This window comes from Lissotriton helveticus, chromosome 2_1, assembly GCF_964261635.1.
Source record: "Lissotriton helveticus chromosome 2_1, aLisHel1.1, whole genome shotgun sequence".
In the NCBI taxonomy this organism is placed as follows: Eukaryota; Metazoa; Chordata; class Amphibia; order Caudata; family Salamandridae; genus Lissotriton; species Lissotriton helveticus.
The window spans coordinates 950,380,143-950,399,863 of NC_136059.1; the positions used below are offsets into that span (position 1 = coordinate 950,380,143).

Sequence of the window (19,721 nt, forward strand, 5' to 3'; positions counted from 1 at the left end):
TTTTGAAGCTCATTCTCCGGATTACATGGGTAAAACATAGTGTGGTAGGGAACTGCCATGAACACCGAGTATATTTTTCATTGAAATGTTTTTTTGTTGCATCAGACATGTAGTTTTACTGCTAAACCTATATGTTGCACAAACAATAACTTGTGGAAATGTAGTTTCTGTGCACTTTTACCACACAGATGAAGTGTTTTGTTTGTATCTATTCTATTAAATATTTGTTTCGATCACACCTAAGAATTAGAAAAAACAATATGCCCTATTTGATCTGTAATTGCTGCCTATATATATATATGTGTGTGAAGTCCATTTACAAGTATTTCAACTTTGTTTTATGTTAAAACTACTTGACATATTGCAGCCTACTCCTTTCACACTCTGTACCCCTGGAGGATTGCTACTGAGTTGCAAAATTCACTCACATTGAAATAAGAGAAGGGAAATGTAAACACCAATCTCCGTGTTAAAAAATTGTCAGACGAGACTCCTGAATTTTACCTTTGCATTTGAAAGCATACCTCTACAGATGCAAGATAAAAACAAAACTGAAAGTCCTCTTTCTTGATCTTGATCGTTCTCATGAACACTTGCAAAATTATTCCGGGATGTTGCAGCACCATCCGCACACCTAGCTCAAGCACCTTGTCGCTGGGAATAGGACATGAGGTGAAGATCACGCCTTAATTTGGGAATTTCTTAACTTTTCTATGGAGAAGCTAGTGAAAACATATTTGTCAACCTTATGTCTAATTCAGCTTTCGGTTTCATAAGGTATATTACATATATTGGCTACATGATGAGATACAGTGTATTATGATCCTATATTGCTAATTGAAGTAGTTGGCTATAATGTTTGTTGTCTGTTGTAAAAAGAAGATAAGCATAATTATGTAGCAAATAATGTGGAATTTTGGAGAAAAAAAACTCCTTGGCTTTGTCACAAAACACATTCTGTCATCAGAAGAGATAACGTGAGGAAGCTTTCCTCTGAAAAGTGCAAGTAAAAGTGGGCACTGACTGGAATTAAATGTAAATGTAGTTGAGCTTATATAGCGCACAGCTACCCGCAGTGGGTTTCCCGGCGCTTGCTTAGGGATCCCTTCCTGGTATTCCCCTGTGAGATAGCAGGGTATCCACAAGGTGAAAGTCAGGCATCCCGCCGCGAGGGGCCGTTGTGGAGATTAAGCAAGCTATTGCCCAGAGTCGCAGAGTGTGAACCCGTGAGTGGAGGAGGCACCGGGGCGAGAATTATCGAGTCCGTGGAATTTTTAGCCCAAGACCCGCTGAGGCGCGGAATTGAACCCTGGTCCAGGACCGATCTCAGCTTCCGGGTCTGCTGCCTCTAACCCCTGAGCCACACTTCTCCAAATACACATTTATGTTTACCTTTCCGGAGGTGAATATTGATTAAACAATGGACAAGGATAAAACTATGCAGGGTAGTTTGGGGATGCATGATGCTGAAGCTATATTTCAATGGAACTTCTGAAATATTTTCCGTATTTCGCATGGATCCATGAACTATTTTTCAAGTTTGAGGCCTTTTAAAAATGTATATTTGCTATAAGTACAGAGAGTGTGAATATATTCATGGTAGGCCAGTATGTCAACAGAGTAGTGAGTTAGAGGTTGAGATGGGAGGATTGTAACTAAATGGTTAGACTGCATTATATGCGTGGCTACTTTTATTACACACAAAAACAGTGGTCTATAAATCCATACTTCACAAGGTTAATGGCATCTCATATTTCCTAACGATAATGTCATACTTATGAAATATTTCCATATTTCGCAGATATGTAATAATGCCTGTGAAATATGGGTTTCATTCATTGGGAAGTCTAGTCTCAGTTTATATGTGTTACCCATAATTACATCTCCTTTGGAGTGACGCAGACTCGTATTGCTTGCCTTATGGTAAAAATGCACATCTGCAAATAATTGGCCCATATCCAAAGGTCTGCCCTTGCATTATGTAAGATGAATACTCCGCACAGAGTGAAATCTGGCATCAGCTGCATGAGGGATAGACCTGCCCCCACTCACACCATTAAAAGGGTGGGTCTCACGCGCAGTGTTTTGAGCAGGCCGAGGCTCAGACACTGCATAGCAGGTGGCCGCGACCCAAATGATTCCTTCCCTGCCAGGGATGAACGCCTCTGCCTGGTATTTCGGGCATGTGAATCGTCACATGGCCTCTGTAGCATTTCAACGACCCCTCCGCCGCGTCTGCCACAGAACTTAGACACCTTCTTACAGCAAGCGGCCACAACGTACCAGGAGGGTGCCGAAAAACGTTGCTTTCTGCGAAGAGGCGCACCTATCGCCGATATCAAAATGTCGGACAGAAGCCCTTTCGAGACAGACATGATAACCCTGACCCGCTATGTAATGGAGAAAGGACGGCAGGCGAAGGGAACGGGAGAAATGACCCAGCTACTGAACTCCATACTGACTGCCATCAAGGCCATCTCGTCTGCAGTGCGGAAGGCGGGCATCGCCCACATGTGAGTGAATCCCTCGGCTCTGCACCGCGAGCGCCGCACGAGACAGGTGCACATTCTGCGCATGCGCAGTGTTTTTCCATATTCCTGGCAAAGCTATCACGGGTTGCTTCCAGACCATTGGTAATAACAACAATCTAAAACGATATTCGTATGGGAGGGGCGTGCACAATAAAAAAACAATTAAATGAGGAATAATCAGTGGTAACATTGTTAGCGCTAAACATAACTCTATTGGTGGAAATCCCTGGGGATATGTGGAATTTACATCACACGTCCTATTTTTTTTCCACAAACTTTTTATTGAGTACAGATTAACCACAATACCATATGATTACATTTGCTTCTTGGCACGCCCAGCACGTTACTTCGTACAATAAGACATCAGCGATAACTGCACATTAATCACATTCAGAGTCGTTTTTCGTTTCATAAACTTTATTCGATTGTTATAAAACATCATAAAAGTATACAGGTTAAAAACATGGCACATATAAACACAACGACAGGGGGAATACATTTCATAGAATTAAATTGATAGATATGGCGTAGACTATAGAAGTTTATATACAAAATTTAGAGGAAAACCATACTTTTTCTTACTGAAATAGATTTTAAAATAAAGGTTGCAGTAAAAAAGCATAGATCCGGGCTGGCAAGTGAGAATAATAATTGCATAGCATTTCCTGTAGTGTACGTAGAATATTTCATAAATAAAGGTTTAAGATAGAAAATACGCAATGCTTTGTACAATGGACAGATTAGCAAGAAGTGCAAGGTGCTTTGTTTAGTTAAACCGTCACACGGACAGGGAATAGCAGAATGGCATTTCATCGTCGGAAATGCCACCAAATTATGTGCAATGCCAAGTCTTAATCTTGAAAGGACAAATTGGTGGGATCGTCTACTAATGGCATTAAGGTACATGGGTATACCCAGAACATCATCTTTGAGAGAATAATAAAAAACATGGGTTGAGTATTCTCTTGTTTCAGCTTTCCGCAAATCGGTTTTAACCCTCAGAAATTCACCTTTAACCTCCTGTTTGGACAAAGAGTTTATACATGCAGGATCTTTGCTTACATCCATATCAAACAGATCCTTAAAGGTTGAAATCACATACTTTAACCAGGAGATGTTAGAGACTTTTTCCAAGTATAAACAGTCCTTGATGATTTCTTTTGTAAAGCCGGTTTCAGCCTTGGTAAAAATAGATTTCCAAACCAATAATGGTCTCAGTCCAACTAAGTCTGTTAGGTAGTCCAAACCTAATTCTAAGTGTGTTAGGTCAGTGGATGCCGAGGGTGGGAGACAGAGTAATCGTTTGAGGAACATATTTTCCGTGATTTGCAGGTCCCTTACGTTACAATGTCCCCAAACCCCGGAACCGTACAATGCAATCGATGCACATCTATGTTTATAGATATTCAACATATCTACAATGCGGCGACTTCCTAGTTTTGAGGCAAAACGGAAAACGCCTAAGGAAGCCTTCCCCATCCTTGCTTTAACATTTATTTGCTCTGGGACCCAGGAACCTCCATTGTTGAAGGTAACGCCCAGATAACAGAAATTTTCGACAACCTCAATACGGTTTTCCTTAAAATAAAAAGGTTTAAGATGGTTTACCTTTTTGCCACATGCCAAAATAAATGTTTTTGAATTATTAATTTTAAGTTTCTTCCCCTGAATAAAATCATAAAAACAATTCATCAATTTTTGGAGGCCTATTGGGTTTCTAGAAAGTAAAACGGTATCATCGGCATAGAGTAATACCGGTATAGGTAGACCTCCTGCTTGTGGGGCATCGGCTTGGACTTTCTTTAATTCCTGCTCGACTGAGTTGATGAAGAGCGAGAAAAGCAACGTGGCCAAGACACATCCCTGTCGGATGCCAGATCTGACCCTAATCTTTCTAGTGCACTCCCCCTCAGGTCCATAACGGATTTGGGCCGATAAGTTGGAATAAAGTTTTGCTAAGAAGTGGATAATAGCAGAGGGGGCACCCATACCCAGTAAAGTTGACCACAACAAAGCATGGTCGACCAGATCGAAGGCACTAGAAAGATCCGCAAACCACAGGAACAAAGAACCCGGTTTGGCCTTGGTGTATTTCCCTATTAGGAGATTTAGGTTAATACATTGTTCTATAGTGCCAAGACCCTTTCTGAAGCCATATTGGGATGATGCAAAAATATTATTGTCTTCAGCCCATTCTTCCAATCTCGTCAATAGGACCCTGCTCATAATTTTTAAAGAGGAATCCAGAAGGGAGATAGGGTGGTAGTTCTTAGCCTCTCCTCTATCTCCCTTCTTATGGATTGGAATAATAATGGATTCACTCCAGGTAGAGGGGGTCCTATTGTCGACCGCGGCGTTAAAAGCTAGGGTCAGTAATGGACTCCACAGGGCCAGATCGAATTTATATAGGTCAATTGGGACCCCGTCTGGTCCTGGGGCCTTCCCTCCTTTGCTACTATTAATTGCCATGTCGACTTCATGGATTGTAATTCTCAAAGGTTCAAGTGATATAATAACCCCATTATGTTATCATGGGGCTCCCTAGTTGGGTCAAAAATCCCTGTAAAATGTAGGACCCAACTATCTTCGCTTACTTGGGCGGTAAGGACTGGGAAATCTTCCTTCTGGAGGAATGGGCTATTAATAGTGCTCCAGAACAGTTTACTATCCCGGGGGGCTGCAGCTTTATTCAGTTCATCCCAGGCTTGTTCTCTTAGCTCCTGTTTCCTGCGCTTCAGTTCGATGTTATAATTGGCCCTCAGATGTTTAACCACTTCTCTGTCCCTAGGTAGGTTGGATAGCGCTTTCTTAAGGGCTTTTAGCGCCCGGGTACACGCCTGGTCGAACCAGCCTAACATTTCCCGTTTGATTGGGGCCTTATTAGTAGTAAAGGTTTTCTTGATTATGGTGCCAAGTTCCTCGAAGTCGTTTACAATACTTTCAGATGGAGCATTGATTTCGAGGCAACAAAGTATCGCTTTGGAACCGGCTTTCACAACTCTGCGATGTAAATTCTCAGATTTTTCCCCACACCATTTAATCCGTATCCCGTTTTGCCTACATGGGGTGATGTTATCTACAACCCTGCCAGTGAAAACCTTTCTAGAATTCTCAGTAAGGATGGACATAGTTAAAGCATTGTGATCACTCAAACCAAGGTCCAGAATACACGGGACCGTACAAAACGGGACAAGCGGGGTCGAGATAAGCAGGTGGTCAATAACAGAGGCGGTATTCCTCCCCGTAAAAGTAGGGGCCATATTACCCTCTTTATCAGGTGCATGTTGATGGATGGTCAAATCATACTTTAACAGAAGGTTATTAAGGGAAATACCATAGGGGGAGTGTAGAAAATGGGCTAAATTCTCCCCAGTGTCTCCATCGAACCCACAGGCAGTTGTATAAGAATGTGGACAAATTCTGATGTTGAAATCTCCCACCCAAATAATATCATAAGATATGGTTGATTTATAACAGATTGTGTCCAGGACTGCTCCGAGTTCGTCCACAACAGAGGTGCTGGTGGAATCAAAAGTGTTATTATAATTTAATCAACCGAAAATTCCTACCCCTGTTAACTACAATTTCCAATATCTGAGGATGAAACCCCACTAAATGGCTTTTTTTTTTTACAAATACAGGGAGGTGCACAGATAATAGAATCAATAAACCTCCTTTTGCCCTCCCCATAACAGATTCTTTGGCATGACAATTGTAAGAGACAAAACCCTCATAATGGATGTCTTCAACAGACCATGTTTCCTGCAGACACAAAATGTCAAAGTCCATCATGTGTTCTCTCCATCCCAAGGCTGAGACTCTTTGCCGCCACCCTGCAATATTCCATCTTGCCATCGAGTATCCTGTTGGTTTGGGAACCTGCACCAGTTCTAAAAGGGTATCAATGGAGGTTGATCTTGCACATCCCATATCTGATGGACCCGGGGTATGGGGTGCAAGATAGACCTCCTTAGGATCAATGGACGGGGCAGGTGTCATATGAATCATGTCTGAAATACGAGGAGCTACCGTACATTGATCCGGAGAAATGTTTTTTGATAGGGCTTCCCTATCTCCAGTAACAGGGACCAACTCGAGAGATGGTAAATCGGGGGGTAGTCAATCAACTCCCTCCAAGCCTTCTAAACAACCATATCGATTATAATCAAAAAAGGAGTTGGGTTGAGGCGTATGTTGGGGTAGCATGGGAGGTCTGATATCATATAGTCGTTGCCTACCCCTACGTTCCACTCTGGTCCAATCACCTCTTCTAGTATGATGGGGATTATTAATTGGTGGAAAAAAGAAAGAAACTGGAAGGGTTTGAATAGTGGAATCAAATGATCTGTTGAAACCCGCACAGATATGGGAAACCGTACGGGGGTCTCTAAAACTAACAGTAATACAGTCTCCGTCGATGGTTTTGGGGGTCTTACCAATCCAGGGGACCCTCCTAACCATGATAATTTCGTTAGGAAATGGGCCGGTAGAGGTCTGTTCCAGTTAAGCCATTTGATGATTTTGCACTTTAAGGAGCTAAAAGTTTCTGTTTCCCCTTTTTCTAGTGGTGGTACTCCAGCTAGAACGACCATAAACCGATTGGCTTCCGGCGGAAGATCAGGCTGTCTAGGTCTAGGGGTTTTATATGCTTTAACTGGAGACCCCTGATTTTCCTCGTCCATATGTCCCGGAGGATTAGTCAAACCGGCTTGTTGGCTCCCAAGATGTTGGGAAATAGCTGTAGTTACTTTGTTAGGTAGAGAGGGGACAGGTAAACAGCTTGCTAATGAAGGAATAGGGGGTTGAGTCGGATTATGGGGAAGAGGGGCTAAGGGGATAGGAACGATATGAGGGGTGTTTAGTCTGTTGGGCTTACTGGAATTGGCTAGGATCTAAGCAGTGGTTTTCTCTATGTTGGAAATTCTGAGGTCCAACCTATCCAGTTTAGCCTCTAACGGGGATACAATCGATTTAAATAAAGCAGCAATCCACTCCATGGACGCGTCTCTATCAGGGAGAATAACTTCTTGGGTGTTGTAAGACTGAGGCGGGTCACCACGCAGTTTAGCTGATTTAGCAGATCTTACGGATTTGGTCTCTTTTTTGTTATATACTCTTTTCAGTTTCCTAATTGCACCTTCCCTAACCCCTTGGATCTTAATATGAGTGGAACTCTCTTCAGGGACAGAAATAATTGAAACATTATTACTAGCAGGAGCAAGGTTAATCTCTGCTACAGTAACAATTGTATTAGCCAGAGTATCAGAATCAACTCTTAACGGAGGTTCTGCCTCAGGGATCGGAGGCTGAACTTCAGCCATAGAGGTAGAGTTTTCACTATTTATTACCGGTGTTTTGGCATTGGCAAGAGGCCCTAAAGATGAACGTTTGAGAGTCATAAGTTCATTGGATAGGCGTTTCTCCAAGATGATAATTTCTTTGTCAATGATGGTGTTCGCCCTGATAAGGAATTTTTCCATACCTCCAGCAGTTGAAAGACTTCCGGTTATCAATGATTTGCTCCGTGTTTCTCTACCAGCCATAGTCCCGTTAACAGGTGAATGCTAAACAAGTTAGGGGGGTAGCCCGGTCCGGTCACTGCTGGTCACGAACGGGCACAAACGGGCCCGCTCTTGGCCCGGCGCCGCTCCCGTGCAGCGGGGCACAACAGCCAAGATATAGGGGTGGTGACAGGCTGTGGGCGGGGCAACAAGGAGAGGGGACCAGGTGGTAGCTGTTGGTCAGGCAGGGACTCCTGGGAGATGGAGTCCCTGCAACGCTCGCAGCCCTGTTGCACGCCCCCGGCAAGTTCCTCGCAGCTCCCTTGATGCGCGATGCGGCACCTGCGAAGCGGGTGCGGCGAGGTCAAGGAAAGCAGGGGGAACAGCAGTCAGGGGAAAGCAGCAGTTAATCCAACGTCGGTAATCTCCCCGCAGGCAGAGTCTTGAAAGGCACACCCACGATGTAGGTGCAGCAGGCTGTTTAAGTACACTCCAGTGGGCTGTGGGCGGGGCAACAAAGAGAGCGGACCAGGTGGTAGCTGTTGGTCAGGCAGGGACTCCTGGGAGATGTAGTCCCTGCAACGCTCACAGCCCTGTTGCACGCCCCCGGCAAGTTCCTCGCAGCTCACAGCTCCCTTGATGCGCGATGCGGCATCCGCGAAGCGGGTGCGGCGAGGTCAAGGAAAGCAGGGGAAACAGCAGTCAGGGGAAAGCAGCAGTTAATCCAACGTCGGTAATCTCCCCGCAGGCAGAGTCTTGAAAGGCACATTCAGAGTCAACGACTTCATCTCGCATTGCCCCGGTTTCACCCAAATCAACTTGAACCCTCCTCCTAATTTTAACTATTGAAATGCTGCACAGTGGGATTTTTTTTTTGCACCAATGCCCACAGGGTTTTCTTTCTGACGTCCTACTTGGTACTACATGAAGAACACAAGCATTGGCATAGCCAATAGGTCTTGCCTTTGGGACCTTATTAGTGTTTAGCCAGAGATATTGACTTTGCCTATGTCTTTAAGCTATGCTGTACAGAAGTCGGCAGCATGCTGAAAAGTTATAATAAAGAAGTGTCAGAATCATTTACGTTACCTTATATATGACCAACACAGCATTATGTACAACTGAACGACCCTGCAGTGGTTCGGTTTAAAGAGAGAATATGTGTTACAAGCTCGGAATGGCTTACACTTCGAGCTTGTAAGCTACTTAGTTTGGCACTCTGTCAATGACTGAATCAGATTCAAATTAGTATACTGAATATTTAAACTCCAACACTCAGTAAAACCCGACTCTCTAAACCAGAAGGTATCGACATGCACACTTGGTCATGCCCTACTTAGTCATGATTTAGCCATTTATGTTCATGCCTAGGTTTAAGTTTGAAAACTCAGACAGAAAGATTTGTAGTCACTTGCCCCATTTTATTAAATACTCTTCACCTAAAATGTAGCTTTTTACCTTTGTTCACCAGGTTCCAGATAGAAATAAAAAACTATTTTTCTATGCTCTTGAGTAAGCACCAAGAGACTTTTTATAAGGTAGACTGCGCCCAATAGGTTATTCTTTCACTTGCACAAAAAGCACATGCCTACTCATGCAAAGTGGAAACAGGATTGTCAAATGTCGGAGGGTGGCATAAATGGGTGTGGACAAGGCGGTAGAAGTGCTTAAAGCCCAGTGCCTCACCTGAATATAATTCTAGACTTTGGAATAACGTCTCTCTTAATAGAGGCTTGCTACTATTGCTAGCCGAGAACACAATACAGTACAGAGACCTCGCCGGAGCACCAGCAACACCGCACGTTGTAAATAGGTTAATTTTGAACATTATAATAATGTATAATAAAGTCCATAATGTAAAATGTGCCGGATCAAACAAGATTCTGTTGAATAAATATACCTGGACCGCAAGCCAAGAGTAAAATAATGTGTTCACCTACAGATATAGCTACGGAATTAGATAATACTGCTTGCATTTGTACCGCGTATGTGAAGAAATGGGCCCATGAAGTGGGGTGAGTTTATTTTTTTCTCGTATACTTCTACTGCTAATGTATGAAACTTTACCAGATTGGGTGCGGGGGGGGAGTGGGAGAGCAGAGCTGCAAGGTGAGACTGCCACAAGAGTGATTAGACAATTCTGCCAATGCAACTATTGCCACATATGCATGGCAAACAAAGTACTATTCACTTTCTAGTGTACAAACTATTCGGTGTGAAAAGATCAACTAAGTTGGACGGCGTTATAAAATGTATTTTAAACATAAACTTAATAATCACATAAAAAAAGGCTCACTAAATAATGTCCGCTAATGAAAACAAAAAAGTGAAAGTATTGTGTAGCGTTTCTAAAACGGGAATCAATCGCATTTTAACACAATGGTCCCTGTGTGTGAGGTATATAAAGAATCCAGGGTTTAACATATCCACAGAATATCTCTACCACAAGTTATGCCTCACCAACTGCACTGAACATAACAGAATAAACAAGGGCGGGAGCAGAGCAACCAAAAAAAAACCCCATTAAACAAGCGCAGCCGCGAAACTGAAAGGGACCGCGCTGTGTTTAAATAATAACATGAGCCACGATAAGGGACGAATGAAGCTGGCACCCTGCGCGCCACTGCTCACTACCGAGACCCCTAGGCATGGGAGTGAACGTTTAGAGGAAAGGTGGGTCATGCAACTGTCTTTGGCCATTTGTGTGCTTTCATTAATGAAAGCCACACGCAAAGGACAATGGAATGTGTGGGAGGAGGCCGACCCACACAGAGAAGTCTCTTGGAAGTCCGGAGTGATTCCAAGAGGCCCTCTTCTAGAGCAGCACATGCGCGCTGCGCTAGGCTCGACCTAAAAGACCGGGTGAGGCAGCATATGTAACTATTTGCAGTATGGGGAGTGACTTTCAGTAATGACATTGGCAGGAGTAACATGTTAATCTTGCAAGTCCCCAGTGTTCGCTGCGCTGTGAGAAAAAAAACGTACGGTTCCTTGAGGGATGCTGGCTCACAGTTCTGTCCCTAGCAAGGCTGTGAACGGTCATCGGCCAAGCAAATAAAAATATCTCATGACTAATGTTCAGTACAAAATCATGTTCAGCAGTAGTTCTAGTTTTATTTGCAGCTGTCCGCATGATGTTGGAATTTTTAGCTTGGAATTTCACTGTAGTAAACCACGCACAAGGGGAGGGAAGTGAGTGGATCAAGGTATGCAAAATAGGCGTATCAAGGTGTGTTTTGCCTTGTCAGTTTGTAAACATGAACAGAATTGTGAGTTTGTGAACATTCACAAATCCTGCATTTCACTCAGGCAAAGGGCCGGGCTAACTCCCCTTCCGAGGCAGGAATGGCGAAGGATGGGGAACATCCTTTACCACAAAATGTTTACAACGTGGTACCATTACCACGCAGGTTTTACAATGAAAGTCATTACAACGACTTTCGCTGGAGGGCGCTCTCGGATAGGGAATAGTTTAATTTACTATCCAACACCTTCCCTACTATCCACGGGGACTGGAGTTGGAATAGTAAATTAAACTATTCACTATCCAGCGCCCCCCAACGCAAGTCGTTGTAACGACTTGCGTTGTAAAACCTGCGTTGTAACGGTACGCGTGGTAATACCACGCGTTGTACCGTGATACATCCACGAAGGATCACCCCCAGACTTGTGGGTATTCAGGTCAAGGGGTTTCTATACTGGAAAACGTTTTTCGCAATGGAGTCAAAAAATGCAATTGCCTATTGGGCTGCATTTCTTGACTATGGAATTGTACACTGCGTACAACCTCTCTTTAGGGAAATGGGAGCAGGGGGACATTGCTACCTCACATTCCCCATGCTAAGCCTGGAATACTACTGGGCATACTTGTGAATTCCCAAAAGGCATACATTTATATCCTTATGTAGAATATGTTCACAGGTGTAAACTTTCACCTTTTCTTTGTACATTGGACCCAAACTGGGCAAGAAAACATAGTAAATCTACACTTGTAGTAGTACTATTATGTATGGGTGCATATTTACTACTTTTTACTACTAACAAACATTTCCAGTAGTCCACCAAGAAACCTGCACAACTCACAGTAAGCACAGTACTGCCAAAGTCATGTAATGTTTTTGGATCTTGCTATTTCCACAATGTGAATTTGTACACATGGTACAATTTTGCACTGATGGAGAAACTGCCAGGCTGTGCAATTGCATTTTTAAAAATATCTTTATTTGTTTTGTATACATGACATCAACAAAGGTTACTAGCATTGCATGTCTCACAACAAGTTATCAAGAAAGTTCTCTAAGTCGTGCTTGCACCATCGCAACCGCACGCTTCTACAGCAGTATCAACTACAGGGTGAAAAAGCAAAGTCTCTCTTCCTTGGTCCCCTTCTTTACCCATCGCTTCTGGGTGTGTCCCAGGCCCCTGTCCAGTGTCAGGTGTCCGACTATGAGGTTGATTACGATGCTGTTTGGAAACTATTCTGACCAAATCGATTTCGGAATCGTCTCCGAATGACTCAGGTTCTGTGAGTCTGACCAACGGATTACAATGCTCGCATTGACTTCAATAGGAGCCTGTGTTCCGAACAAGAACACAGGCTCCCACTGAAAAAAGGGGTGGTTAGGGAAAATCATGCTCCCTGTGACGGGCACCCCATGGTACCTGCCAAACTATGCATGGTTTGTGAGAGGGGCCCCTTGAGTGCCCCCTCGGACTCCACCCAGAGGCCTACGGGTGAAGGAGAACCTGTTACAGGCCCCCGAAGTCAGATTCCGACTGCCTTTTCATGTCAGGCTGACCCAATTGGAACAGCTGTCCGATTTGGCCATCGTAATCACTCATTCAGAAACAGTATCCATAGAGCTGTATGAATCGTCTCCGAACGTCTCGGGCTGTCTGAATGCCATTCGGACACAATTCAGACAGCCCAAAAGGTTTCCTTGCATCACAATTGGTCGTCCGGAAAGGTTTCCGATTTGGGCGGAAATATAGGTTCCGAATCGGATTCGCCGAATCCTAATCCCGTTCGGCATCATAATCAACCCCTATGTCTATCTGGTTAGGGAATGCGTTGAATGGACCTGGGCTCCCTGACCAGGTCATAGTAGTGCCTCCACGGTCCCCAGACCCTCCCGAATTTCCACGGGCAGCCTCTTGCTTCATAGACCACTCTCTCCTATTATGTGGAATGCATCAAGTCGGAAACCGAGTGAGACTTAGAGGGGGTAGGTCTTCCCCATTTGCTAGTTATAGCTCCTTTTCCCCCCTTTGTTTTATTGGTGCATAAATAACATATAGCCATAGCATTACAATCTAGAATCTGTGGAACTGCTACTTATTCAGCACTCTTCTCATAGTATCTGAACAGTTTATAAACATATCTGGATGAATTCTACGAAACATAATCATTGCCCCATCATGCGACAACTAACCGTCTTCCTGTGATGAGTCTACAGTGGGTGCGGCATATATCCCTTACTTAAATGCATTCCATTTTCCCCACAAACGTTCCAATTTCTTGGGACAGCCCCTAGTTATGTACACCGCTCTTTCCACCACCATGGCCATGTCCATGTCAGAGCTCCAGTCTTGAATCGTAGGAGTGTTCCTAGCTGCCCACAATCTAGCTATCTTGAGTTTTGCCACCATCATACCCAGCATCGCCCATGTTTGCGCTGTGGTGTTAAGGTCTGTTGTTGCTATATCTCCTTTTGCTATACAAAAACTAAACACACAGAATACGATTTGCCTTTTAGGGAGATCTGCATCACGTGGCATTCCCAGGAGTAGGGATAGTAGTGCAGGTGGGATGTGGGCCTTCAGTATATATGTTTGCTCAGCAGTCACCTCCATTTAGTATGCCTGTATGTGTGTACAGATCCACATCATGAGTAGGTAGGTGCCTGGTGCATCTCTACCTCATAGGCAGTTGGGAGTTTGAACCCTCTCCATTTGTGAATAACTGGGATCTAATATAGCAAACCCTGTGGAGGATTTTAAGTTGTAAGAGCCACAGGCTCTTCTTGATCACCACTTCTCAAGGGAGTGTCAGTGATGCCTCCCAATTAATGCCTCAGATCCTCTAGTGTTGAGATCCCTATTAAGTCCCATGAGGCCATTGTCAACAGCTTTTTCAGCTCTCGTATTTATCTCCTATCCACAATGGAGTAGCCAGGGAGTTTGTATGTCCCCAATCAAATAGTTCACTTGTCCCATTCCTCCAGGGCTCTCTTCGTAGATCTGACCAAGGTAGATAAGAATTTCTTACCATAATGTTAATGCAAGCTGAATTTGCCCTTCATGATTGACTGTTCCAGGCATGTCTCTGGGTCTCACCACTTATTCACTGCTTGGAGCTGGTATGCCCAGCAATATGCCCTGAGATCTGAGAGGGAGATGCAGCCATTGTAGATATTGTATTGCAGGATCCAAAGGGCTGTACGCAGGGCACCTCCATCCCATAGGAGAGTCTGTAATGTATCATCTACTTTGTTGAAAAACACATCTGGCACTGTCCATGGGGTATTCTGTAGTACATAGCAAACTTTTAGCTGGGTATCTATTTTAAAGAGGGCTGCTCTGCCCATAACTGAAAGAGATAGACATCTCCACCTGTCGATGTCCATTGCAAAGGTCTTATGAACCACTTCCACGTTTTTTTCAATGAACCGCTGAAGACATGATCTTATCTCTATTCCATAGTAATGAAAGTCTTCCTTGACAACAACCATTTCTGGTGGGACCGGTATCGTCAGGGGCCAGGTGTTTATTTGGTACTGATTTGTCCCAGTTAACTTTGTATCCTGTGTATTTTTCACCATTTCCAAACACCGATACACCACTGGCAGTGATGTGACTGGGTCGGCAAGGTACAATAAGATGTCGTTCCGCATATAGGGACAACTTTTCTGGCACCCCTGACGTGTCCCCCTTCCCAGACTGAACTCCTCCAGGAATATTCCGTTAAGTTTCACCTTGGCCATTGAACAGGTGTAAAATAGCTGTATCCACCAGCGTAATCTTGAGCCAATTCCCCTCTTACCCAAAACGTGTAAGAGATGTTGCCATTATATAGAGTCAAACACCTTCTATGTGTTCAGGGACAAAATCGCCAGTAGCAGGGGTGTGTCTTGATAGTACTCTATCCAGCTATGGAAATGATGGAGAATCTGATGTGTGGCCCAATTCGGGATGAACTTGCGTGGGTAGGATAGGCGCCAATCAAAGTGCCATCACCTTGGCTAGAATCTTTACTTCAGTGTTCACCAGTGAAATTGGCCTATAGGGGATGCAGTTGGTGCCAGGTGGTTTACGCTCCTTCGGTATCACCACTGTTGTTGCCTTCCACAGCTCCAGCAAGAATTCCTCTTTTTTGAGGTCTTCTGCAAACATGACGAGGAAATGAGATACGAGGATTGAGAGGGTTTTCTTATAAAACTCCACCAGGATGCTGCTTGGTCCTGGTGTGTTCCCAGGTTGCATCTGGCTCACAGCTTCCACCAGTTTCTCCAGGGAGAGGTCTCGATCCAGGTTTTTCATATCATCTGGGGGGAGTTTTGGGAGGGGCAGTTCCTCTAAGAAAGTGTTGATATTGTTATCCAAGTCTGAGGCCCCCTCGGTAAAGGTCTCATTAGTACTGAGCGAATCTATCAGTTATGTCCTCATCTGTTGTGGCCCTTGCTTGGTCTGGGTTCTCCAGTTCCGCCACCCATCTGTCTTCTGTGTCTCATCTACTAAGTCAAGCTAGCTGGCATCCTGCCTTGTCCCTCATGTTGTACAATTTCAGTTGGGATGCTAGAAACTGCTTTTGAGCTAGATCGTGTATCAATGTGTGATGCTCTTGTGTCATTGCCTCTATACGATGTAGGTGCAATCCGTTCCCAGTGGCTGCATAGTCTGCCTCTGCAGTTCAGATGTCTTGCTTCAGTATCCATGTCTTGTGATTCTTCTGTCATTTTTTTAGTGTAATTAAATTTTAAGCTCTGTCTCGAAGTTCTGCTTTATAAGTTTCCCAGAGTATTACCATTGAAGTCACTGAGGTTCTTCTGGAACTATAACTCAGTGTCACTATGGAGCTCTTGTATTGCTTCGTTATCTTGGGGGTCCCAACTGTTCAACCTCTAGTTGACACTTCGCTGCTTAGAGCCAGGCCAGAATATTAGCTTGAGCGAAGCATTATCGGAGATGCATCTGGATAGGTATTCTGGTTTACCCTTATTTGGGCACTCTACCATTGGGAAGAACACATAATCCAGTCGGGAGAATGCTTTGTGGGCTCCTGAGGAGAAGGAATAGTTCCTAAAAGCGAAATGTCTGGCTCTCCACACGTCCAGGAGTCCCATCAAATGCGTAAATTGTGCTAACGGTGACAATGTCTGCAAGGACTGCAGGTGTAGAGAGGACCTGTCTATTAGAGAGTTCATAACATTATTGAAGTACCCACAAACTATGTGTAGATCAGCAGTCGCTTCTAGCAAGATCAGGCCTAGTGCCTCGAAGACTTGTGTATGCAGTCTGGGGGAGAGTAAATGCTAAACACCAACAGGGAAGTTCGGTCCCTGATACCCCTTACCTCAACAAACCTACCCAGCGGGTCATGACACTTCTGTGTCACCTGGAATGGGTGTTTTTTCTTAGCGAGGATCACGACTCCCCTCAACCCTTTCGTACATCCGGTATGGGATAGTACAGCTTATTTTCTTTGCCCAGGAAGGGGCAATAAATAAGGGCCAGGTGAGTTTCCTAGAGCAATAGCAGGTCGGACTTGTGTTTCTTTATGTAGTGCGCTGCCACTCTCCTTTTGACCTTACTCAGTTGACAGTCCACAGTAGTACCATCAGCGGAGCAGTTCAAGCTTTTAACAAGTCAGTCATAGGGATGTGTGAAAGTAAGTTGTCCTTTTCTATCGCTCCGGGCTTTGTGGTGGGTTCAGACCCCCTGTGTCTGGGTTCCCCCCTTCATGGATTGGGACGTGGTGGTTGCAAGTGTTCTGGTGGGTACCCCTGCAGTGTTCAGTGCAAGGACCATTGATTCGCTTGGACTATGTGCAGCGTTATTATCTATATTAGTGGTGGCATCAAAAATTAAGAACCGGCAGTAACGGCTGCGCAACCCGAACCTGAACAACACTCGGGCTAAACATGAAGCTCTCAATCAAACACCCCCCTCTCCACAATTCTACTGTGGAAGTATCTGCCATCCTGGACTCAACTGTCCCCAACAATTAAGTAAAACAAACTTACCAAGGGGGTCGCCCAACATTCAACCCGTGTAGTCACACTCATCTCTATTAGGAATTCCTTATGTCCTCACAAGCCTCCCTTCCCGCAGCCACCACCCCGTCCTTCAATCCTTTCGTACTTCAACCAGTTCATCCCCAAGGTCGGACACCAACGGGAATGAACTCGGGTGTCGGAGGAGCGCTCTGTTCGGGATCCATCCTCATTACAGATTGTTGAATCCTAGCCGCAGCAAGCATAGCATCCCTGTCAGCATAGTTGACGAGTCGCAAGATGATCGTCCTGAGGGGAGTTTCCTCTGAGAAGGCTTTACGCGCTACACCACACACCATCTTTACCAGAATGTCTGTTGCCTCTGAGCTTCTATGCCCAGCTTTTGGAAATAGTGTCATTTAAGACAGATCCGGTGCTCGCTTCCTGGTTCGCCAACTCCCTGCTCCACCCGGTGTTGGTCCCTGTGGTCCTGTGTAAGTATCACCAAAGCTGGAGTTCACCCGCCGGCCAGGTAATGTGGAGCTGGTCACTGCAGGGCTCCCCATGTTCCCACCTCATGGGGATATGCCTCACCTCATGGCTAGGAGTGACCCAGGCATTCTCTGCACCTCTGCCGGGCTCAGCCCTTTCGGGGTCTGCCATATAGCTCCACCGGGCTGCGTCACCTTCCCGGCCTTGGAGTGGCATATGCAGCCGACATCTTCCTGGGCTTCTACTCCTCACTAGTGAACACCGCAGTCACCACCTATTCTTCTACAGCTTGGCGCTGGTTCTGTAGTGCAACATCAACCCTCTGTGCCCACAGAGGGGCATGAGCAGCCAACCCCTGAGTAATATCAGGTGAGGTTCCACCTCTGTGTGTACCACTCCAGTAGGGCCCCACTTCCGGTCTCATATCATTCTGCGCCAGCAACCGAAGTTGCCGCCCTCAGTTGCCTTCTTGGGCCCTGTCCCTCTATCTTCCTCAGGGACTGCACCCTGGCAGCAGGGTGATCCTTCATCCCACTCAGGACTTTTGTGAGAAGAGGAGGGGCGTCATTCAGGCAGGGTGGCGGCGGTCTCCTCTATGCCCCTGAGCTCTAGCCCCCCCACATGATGGGTCTTATCATGAAGGGGGGTGGAGGAAAGGCCCTGTCACTGACCTGCCAGCCCCAGCCAAGGACATCATGATCTGCTTAGCCCGCTTCACCTTCCTGTGTCGGGTAGGGCATGGGGGGCCAACATTCTAGAGTTCCTCCTAATAGGCCGCACAGTGATCCCCCTCCCCAATCAGGACTCTCGGGGAAGAGAGGGTGGCACTCAGGCACAGCCTGGAGATTAGTCTCTTCTATGCTCCCCGAGACACTTGCCATTGGTGTAACAAAAAATGATGGGGCCCCCTTGCAAAATGTGATGAGTGATCCCAACATCTCCCAGATCAGACAGACATTCATTGGTCTTGGCATGAATGGATGCCCTCTAAATGGTTGGGCCCCCCTACACTGCAGGGGCTTGCTCAGGAAAGCAGATTGGCTTACCTGAGCCTTTAACTATTTCTTATTCAATGCCATTGCTTACATTCTGTAAGGCATGAAGTGGCATGGGTTAGAGGGTGAGGGGGTCCACTCCAAAAGAAGAAAGCCTAAGGGCCCTTCCGCACCACGGGGGCTGCAATGGCTTCAGTTACAACCCTTGCATTTGCCCACAACATACTGGTTCTTATGGCGAAAAGGGGGTGGAGTAAGCCCCAAAACCGTTCAGTCGACTCCAGTCGAGGAAAGCGCATCCTGCTTGGTCCATCTCACCTCCCCGCGTTGATAGGGGCACAAGTGGCCAACATTCCAGAGCTACTCCTGATGGGCTGAGTCGTCAGGGCCCGGACGGGACCACCGTCCGGCCTCCACCTCGCTGCCTCCCCGGATGGGCCCCGGATCAAGCCCAACCACCAGTGTCCCAGTCCCCCAGTTTTCACAACCGCGGGAGCTTCACGCAGCATTGCCCTCCAGCAGCCTTAGTTTGTGCGTAACACGTTAACCACACAGCCTCTTCTCCTCATGTCCCTCAGGCCCCTGCGGTCCCCTGGTCCTGTGGCGAGGAATACAAATCCCCATCCACGCCAAAGCACATAGTGGCCAAGGGGTGGGGGATTTAGGGGCCTCGATCATAGCGGGTCCACAGGTAGAACCCTTTGGATTCTTGTGGATTGCAAGGGTTATGGCAGGAGTCAACAAGGCTTGACTGCCATCATCTAAGGTCACGCCCCCTGCATTTGCATGTTTTTACATTCTTTTCTGTAGAGGAAAACAGTTTCACTGTAGAAAAACCTTTCCACCTCACCCCATGAAATTTGAGTGTATACCTTGCCCCTCACCACTATAGGAAGGGATTTAGTCCAGTGCATTGCTTGAGCAAATCTCTTAACATTTCCAGGGTGAGTAAGGGCGAGAGAGGAGTCTGTGAATAGCAACAAACTCAGG

At 45.6% G+C, this 19,721-nt stretch overlaps 1 protein-coding gene across 2 annotated transcripts in view; it reads left to right on the forward strand.

Annotated features, from left to right (window-relative positions):
* Window positions 1–2,300: 2,300 nt before the first annotated feature.
* The window catches only part of LOC144819553 (fructose-1,6-bisphosphatase isozyme 2), a 415,645-nt gene continuing 398,224 nt past the window's right edge, over window positions 2,301–19,721 (forward strand). For both annotated transcript variants that reach the window (XM_078677393.1, XM_078677392.1), the window contains exon 1: window positions 2,301–2,513. In XM_078677393.1, the coding sequence (XP_078533519.1) occupies window positions 2,344–2,513 (170 nt within the window). In that variant the 5' untranslated portion in view covers window positions 2,301–2,343. The remainder of the gene's footprint in view (window positions 2,514–19,721) is intronic.